Source organism: Crocodylus porosus, unplaced genomic scaffold, assembly GCF_001723895.1.
Source record: "Crocodylus porosus isolate Cpor-Errol unplaced genomic scaffold, CroPor_comp1, whole genome shotgun sequence".
Classification (NCBI taxonomy): Eukaryota; Metazoa; Chordata; order Crocodylia; family Crocodylidae; genus Crocodylus; species Crocodylus porosus.
Window position 1 is genome coordinate 214,842,648 of NW_017728886.1, and position 7,475 is coordinate 214,850,122.

Genomic DNA, 7,475 nt, shown 5'->3' on the forward strand with positions numbered 1-7,475 from the left:
AAACTTTTCTAGTCTTTCTCTGTTAGTAGGGGAGTGGATTTTTTTTTTTTTTTTCTTCTCTTCTCCATGTGGTCTGTTCCCACCCTTTGTTCCTATATCATCCAGCCAGGGTTAGAATGTTTAGTTTGGTGAAAAGGAAATTAAGAGAGGCCATCATAGTAATTTTCAAATGTTTGAAAGGCTGCCATAAAAAGGAGGACACAAAGCAATGGGTTTAAACTAGTGAAAAGCTGATTTTTAGATTGCACCTCAGGCAAAGCTTCCTTACTGTAAAAGCAGTAAGACAAAGCAAAAGGAACAAGCTATCCAGGGAGGGTGTAGAATCTCCTTCATTGGAGGTTTTCAAGAAGATATTGGATAAACGCTGTTTAGGACTAACACATGCTGCATTTGTGCACTTAGTAATGCTTGAAGTTCCTTCCAGTCCTGCGGTTTTAACAATAGTAAAATACTTGCTGGTACTCTTGAATCAGACCTGGTTCTCAATTTCTTATTTTTCATGGAACAATCTTTCTAGAACTACAACTCTAGTTCCTAATTGGCCACAATGACGTCTGGAAATACTAACTTCCCTGTGTATAGGGGAAACTTTACCATTCTTACCAGTATTGTAGTTTAAATGAGAAAAATAACTGTACTGGTATAGAAATGCGGGAGCTTTCCTAATATAGATAAACTCTTGGAGTAAAGATCATAATGACAACATTACTTTCCTCCAAGTCTCCTCATCGAAGAGGAATAGCTAGAAGAAAGAATGTGAAACTGTTGTCACTCAGATTTTCTTGGGGAATTCTTGCATAGCTATAAAGACAATCTAACCAGCATTTTTCACAATGCCAAAATGGCTTCAAGGGGGCTTTAGCACTAAATGGAGTCAGAAGCTATGAAAATTCCATTGTACTGGCAAATATAAACTTGCAAGCTGGTTGGTATCTGCCATATTTGCTTCTCTTTTGAAATAAACCATTTTGAAAACCATAAAAGCCACTTCGTGCATAGGATGAAGGTTTGATGAGAGCCTCTGCGTTTAACATCTTTTGGTCTAAACTTGCATACAGCTAGCATTACATGGTGGATTTTTTGTTTTGTTTTTGTTTTTTTGATAGGTGCTTGTTAACTCACTACTTTGAAAATCATCAATCCAAAATTTAATTAAAAATATCAGACTTTCCCAAATGCAGTATTTCTTCATATTCTCATTTTATTGTACTTTAGACTAATTTGTCTTGACACTGCAGCTGCACTACCCTTTGTTGCACATTCATTTGAGTTTTTTGTTTCATTAAGAGCACTAAGAATGGAACTAAAGAATTTGAGGAAGGGGAGGGAAGAAGTGCTGGACTGTTGGAAGTTAATTTGCCGTAAACCAAAACGTTGAGAACAGATTACAAAAGCTATGAAGTGACATGTAAATGCTTGTTCAGTTTCACACTTATTTCTAATAAGTCATTAAAGCCGTGTGCTCGGGAAATATAAAATATTTTAGCTTTTGGGGGGGTAGTTTGCACAATTCTAATGGTTCATTCAAAAGCTATGAGGAAACTGCCCCAAGGGGGAGCAGTGGATTTTTAAGGAAACTATAAAAACTTAAAGATGGAAAAGAGCTATCTAGCTCATCCTTCACTGAGCACTAAATACATGCACTGCTTTATTTGTTCCCTTTTAACGTGAATCTAGTATTAGTGTTGTTGATGGAAAATTTCTTCTCTGGTCTAAGAAGCCCTGACTACTTCTGTATAAAAATGAACATGTTCAAATGAACAGTAAAATTTAGATGACAGTCTTAACCAGAATATTCTGTTGTCTATTGTAGTGAGTCTGCCCTAACACATCATATAGGACCTAACCTCATTCCACCCACTAAATCGGTCTGTTTTTATTCGGCGCTGGCAGGTTTTCAGTATTTAGTATGGATTTTGTTAAATCGTCAGCCCTCAATCATGTGAAAATGAGAGAATATTAACTTTGTTTATTTTTTATTTCTATGTTACCTTTTATTCTATGTTGCCTCCTTTCCAAATCTCCTAATGTGAGATGAATGGCTAGAGGAAAGGAATGATTTTTACTCTAAAAAGCCTATCTAAATGGGGCAAGCCACCATATTTCCATATTTAATATAGGTATCAGTATTATAGTTAGATCATAGAATCATTGAAAGTTAAGAGGCCACCTACTCCAAGCAGGACCATTCCCAATTATACCATCCCAGCCAAGGTTTTATCTAGTTGAAGCTTAAAAACCTCCAAGGATGGTGATGAACATAATAAGGATGGCAAGCTTTTTCCTTTATATGGAAGTGCTCTATTTTTGCCCCGGGAACTTCTAGTTTGAGCACATCAGGTTAATTTCAGTAGCTTCCTCAAAGCCAATGGACCTTGGATCTCTCTTTAGTTCAATCTTTCTACTTGAGCCAATTTTCATGAGTACTTTTGCAGGGCTGACTCCTAACCTTGAAGTGCTTTGTGTTGGCAATATTGCCTTCTTACTGGGGATGTGCTATGAGAAATGGATTTGAAACTTGCTCTTTCTTAAGTTTTGAAGGAACATAGTATGGGAGAAAAATGACAGTTCTGAGACCAATGGGCTGTTTTCATAGGCTGTCTAGTGGTTTGGTTACTCTTATATTTATGCAGTGGTACAGCCATGGAAAAGCTTTCAGCTCAAGATTGGAATTCCCTCCATAAAGGTCTACTCTTATCTCATAACAACTTGTGCTAAACCACAGCTTTCAGACTAACATCATGGGAAGCTTACCCTTGTTTCCTTCCTAGTGTCTTTTTCTCTTTACTTCCCATCCACTTCACAGTGATCTGTAATAGGCTATTAGAAGAAATAGTCTAATGTCACAGGCTGGAACATACTGCAAACTGCTGTACCCTCAAAAGGAAGCCTGCTGCACATAATGCCATCCTACTCTGGCTGAGTGGTGGTGTTGCCATATGGCATGGCAAGAGAAGCTGAAACTTCTTGCCTGGCACAGATATTAGCCTAACAAGCAAGGTAAAATGCTTGCCTAAAACTAAATGATACCCAGCACCAGGAGAAGAAAAACATAAGGGGGTTCACATTGAGAGAGATAATAAATAAATACTAACTTCCTTTTCACAGGTAAGCTGATCTAAAAGATGCATGAATCAGCAGTAGAAGAGGCAAGGAGTCAGGGATCTGTTAATCTTCTATCATATGCCAGCTGTCCAGTGAAAACAGTCTTTTGTGTGGTGTTAGGAGGTCTGGATTAGTCATTTTAACACCTGCAGGGAAAAAATGTAGTACAAGAACATGTGAAAATCATTAGAGCAAAACTGTTCTGACATCTGTGATTGGGAAATGCAGACAGCATAAGAATGGAATTAGATGAATTCAGCTGTAGTTTTGTATGTTTGCAAGTGTACAGCTGACATGATTCAAGCCATCAGTTAACTAAGTAGTGAATACTTAAGGGGCACTTGCATGTTTTGAGTTTGGATCCAAGTTATGCTATGAGTTAATTTTTGGGAGGACAGAGGGCTGTTCTGAAATCTCACTGGAAACGAATGAATTAAAATATCCCTTGCATTGACAGCTGATACCAAGAATTTGGTATCTATTTCTTGAGCATATATTGACAATATACTGACAGCATTTTATACAAGCAGGACATTGGCTACCATGGTTCCCCTGGTTTACCTGTGGCAGGCTAGGGTGTTAAGTCTGTGTTTGTCAAGGTTAAGTGTAGTCTTATGTAGCATTTTGGCTCCTATACCACGGCTTTGGTGAGGGATGACTTTGCCCACCCCTGCTCTAGAGGTTATCTAGTCCAATCCCTGCCAGAAGCAATTATTCTGGGTGGAGGGCCACATACTGAGTTTTGGCAAGCCATTGAGGGCCACATGACAGGCAGCCAGGGGCAGATAAATATTAATTTTCTAAATTTTTAGGGGCCCCGTAGGCCGGATAGAATGGGCTGCTGGGCCACATCTGGCCCATGGGCCACATTTTGCCCACTCCTGCTCTGGAGGTCCCTTCTAGCCCTGCTTCTTTTGTAATGAGGAATCTGGGGTATGATTTTCCATGGGGCTTTATCAACTAGACTTTTTATGAGGCTTACTTCTGGTTCTTAAATTGTCTCCATCTATAGTACCCACCCTCCCATTCCACCTTTGACACAACAGGGTCTGCCCTTGTGTGCCCCTGTCTGGACATAGGAGCCAAGTGGTACCATACTGCACCAAACAATGTATCCTGTGAGAGTGGGGCAAATGAAATGGTGCTTCCTCCCCTGAAGTGTTTGCCAGAGCAGGCACAGCTGTGCACCCAGTATGTGTAGCTGGGGGGAGGCAAGCAAACAAGGCACTGGATCAGCTCCCAAGGAGCCTGGTTACATGGTGGCAGCAGTGGCTGCTGCAGTAGCCCAGGCAGGTAAGATTTCCCTTCTGTTCACCCATGGCCACCCTTGGTCCTACAGTGGTTGGCTTGCTCCCTCTTCCCTCCTGGGCATTTGGTGAGCTTCCTACACCTCTGGGGGAGGTAGGTACTCTGGCAGGAACTTTTGGCTTCTGGTCATACTAGTAATTGACAGTCAGAGGCTCAGACTATCACCTTAAATGGTGTCCATCTCTGATTGTTGTAACACCTGAATTGCAGGAGGTGGTAATTTTTTTCTAAATCAATTAATTTTCCTTTAATTTCCTTTTAAATCTAATTTATTTCCTAAATCAATTAAAATGGAGAGCTTCCACTTGAACAAGCTTTTACTGCTGGTACTGGAAATATCTTAAGTAGGTGGTTTATGATGGAAACAGACATGTCCTTAATCATAGCAATGCTTGTGGGTGCCAATAACCATGAGAACAGTAGTTTAGATTAAGATGGATGACATATTTTATACTCTTTGTATGCAAATCTTAATGCAAGTAACTTTTATAGGAGGCAAGGCTTCTGCCCTTGTAAAATAACAAGTAATTGGGATAAAAATCACAAGTACCACCTCAGCTTGAAAAATATCTGGCTAACGAGAAATTCCAACTGATAATTTGCACTAGTCTTAACACAGACATGCTATATAATGTAACTAAACATTCCTTTCTGTAAAACCTGACTCTTCATTTAAAGCTAAGCTATCTTTTTCAGATAACTAGTCTTGCAGAAAAATAAATGTCTGAGTCAAATTGATCCTTTAACTTACAGTGTCTAAGGACATAATCCTCTCTGCCCTGTGGTCTGGTTTCATGAACATGCTATGGCATTTTTGTTGGCATTAATCTTGGAAAAACTCTGAGGCTCAGTCTTGTGTAATCATCTTGCATCTTGGCTGATACAGAACTGGAATAGAGGTTTTGAATGACTAATGCTTTATCTTAAAGTAATACGCTCGCACTCTTTCACTTTGTAGACCACTAAAGCATTCCTTCCCAAGATGCTGGAAATGAATCATGGACACATTGTGACAGTTGCAAGTTCCCTGGGATTGTTCAGTACTGCTGGAGTGGAGGTTTGTTGAGCTATTAAGCTAAATGCTTTCTTGAATGAGAAATGCTTTCTTTCATCAGCTATGAATAAGTATGCAAGTGCTCCTCATACTTGAAACTTCCAGGCAAAGTGATTCAGGAGTAACTAGTGTGGGTGTTTTGTGGCAGGGGGTGGGGGGTTAAGGGGAGCACTGCCACTTTGAGAGGTTGTTTTTTGGGGGCAGTTTTGTTGGTGTCTTACTGACATTGGATGCCAAAATGCTGAGCATCCTCTTTATTGTGCCCTATTAAGATGTTCCTAGTTGAGCACTAAGCATGAATTGAAACTATGCGGTCATCTACAAATTGGTAATTACTGAAAAAGCTGGCATGCTGGTGAAATGCTTAGTGGTATGAGCTTTCCTAGCACTGGCCTAGACTCTATCTGCAACTCTAAAATTGTTGATGTTACAATAGTATTGGAGTTTAGAAAGAGAAGCTCAAGATCTCATTACAGCACAGGTTGGCAACATATTTTTGGGTGGAGTGCCAAAAAAATTAGCGTCAACTTGTAAGACATTGGTGTACTGGGGTGGATGGCAGGGGAACAGCAAGGGGTCTGATCCTTCTTGGGGCCAGTGCAGCCCCAGCTGTCTGCCCAGAGGTGCACATGCACCCATTGCTGGCAATGAGCTGAGCTGGGCTGGGGCTCCGCACCCCAGTGCAGCTGCTTGGAGTCTCCCCACCAGCTGCTGGGAGCATCCTGGGCTCTGTGGCAGGTGGCACAGGCCTGCACAAAGCCAAGGCTGGCTGTGGCAGGCAGCCCAGGAAGTTACAAACAGCTGCACCAGGCTCCATGGAGCCCTGGCCCAGCTCTGTGGTGGAGGGTGCATGCATGCCTCAGCGCAGACAGCAGGGAATGGACCAGAGCTGCACAGCTCCAAAAAGGATTGGGCCCTATGCAACTCCTCTGCCATCCTCCCTAAGAGCTGGCGTGCCAAGCAAAATGTCTTCATGTGCCATGCTTTGGTTTGCTGACCCCTGTCTTTTGCCAACCCTTGTCTTAGAGGATCCCAGGACTCATTGACCCTGGACGGGCTAAGAATTCTATTTGTGGTGCTCAGGTGTGGATTATCTCTACTAGATGATCCTGATTTTAAAAACAGTTTTGCAACTACCATATTTTATTCAAATCCAAATCAAGGTTGGCTTTCCCTCCTCCCCCACCGCCCCCGTTTAGACTTCAATTTTCAAAGCATCCCTAGGGCCTTGAAGATGAGGAAGTTTTTTAACAGTTTTACACATGGAGAGACTGAAGCAACATGGAACTAACTTGGCCAAAGCTCAATAGCAGCTCCAATGTTATGTTTTAGGCTAGAGTTAAACAGGGAGTTTTAGCTCCTGGTTCCATGTGCTAGATTGCACTTTCAGAGCTTTATGGTCAAGTAATATAGCTAGCTGCTGTATCAGATTTGTTATATATCATTTATACTAACTAGTTAATTATTTTTACTTTCTTACCAACACAGGATTACTGTGCCAGCAAATTTGGAGCTGTGGGTTTCCATGAATCTCTGAGCCATGAACTGAAGGCTGCTGAAAAGGATGGTATTAAAATGACCCTGGTGTGTCCTTACCTTGTAGATACAGGAATGTTCAGAGGATGCAGAATCAGGTGAATAGACTCTTCCTTTTGTCCAGTGCACCTTTAGTAGTGCTGTTCTTAATCCAGTTTTGAAAAAGAAGAAAAAATCACTAATTTGAAGGCATGAGAAGTAGATAGCAATAACTTGAACAAGTAACACTTGCTTTCCTGAAATTTAGTGTCATCACTTTTTAATTTCAGTTAGAGTAATTTAGGGTTGAAGACTTGTTTCTCTCTCTTTCCCCACCCCCTTGCTTTTTTTTTTGTTAGTGGTCAGCAATACCTCGATGTTACCTGATGTAACGTAGGACACACCTACTATTTGTATTTTAATCTGTTGCATGGTTTTTTTTAACAGTGTAGTCAGGAACCTGCTCAGTAAAATATTTAGACTGACTTTGTTT

At 40.9% G+C, this 7,475-nt stretch overlaps 1 protein-coding gene across 1 annotated transcript in view; it reads left to right on the plus strand.

Annotated features, from left to right (window-relative positions):
• Positions 1–7,475, plus strand: part of RDH10 (retinol dehydrogenase 10) — a 33,397-nt gene that overhangs the window by 23,315 nt on the left and 2,607 nt on the right. The window contains exons 3-4 of the mRNA XM_019543906.1: positions 5,372–5,470; positions 6,956–7,101. Coding sequence (XP_019399451.1) covers positions 5,372–5,470; positions 6,956–7,101 — 245 coding nt within the window. The remainder of the gene's footprint in view (positions 1–5,371; positions 5,471–6,955; positions 7,102–7,475) is intronic.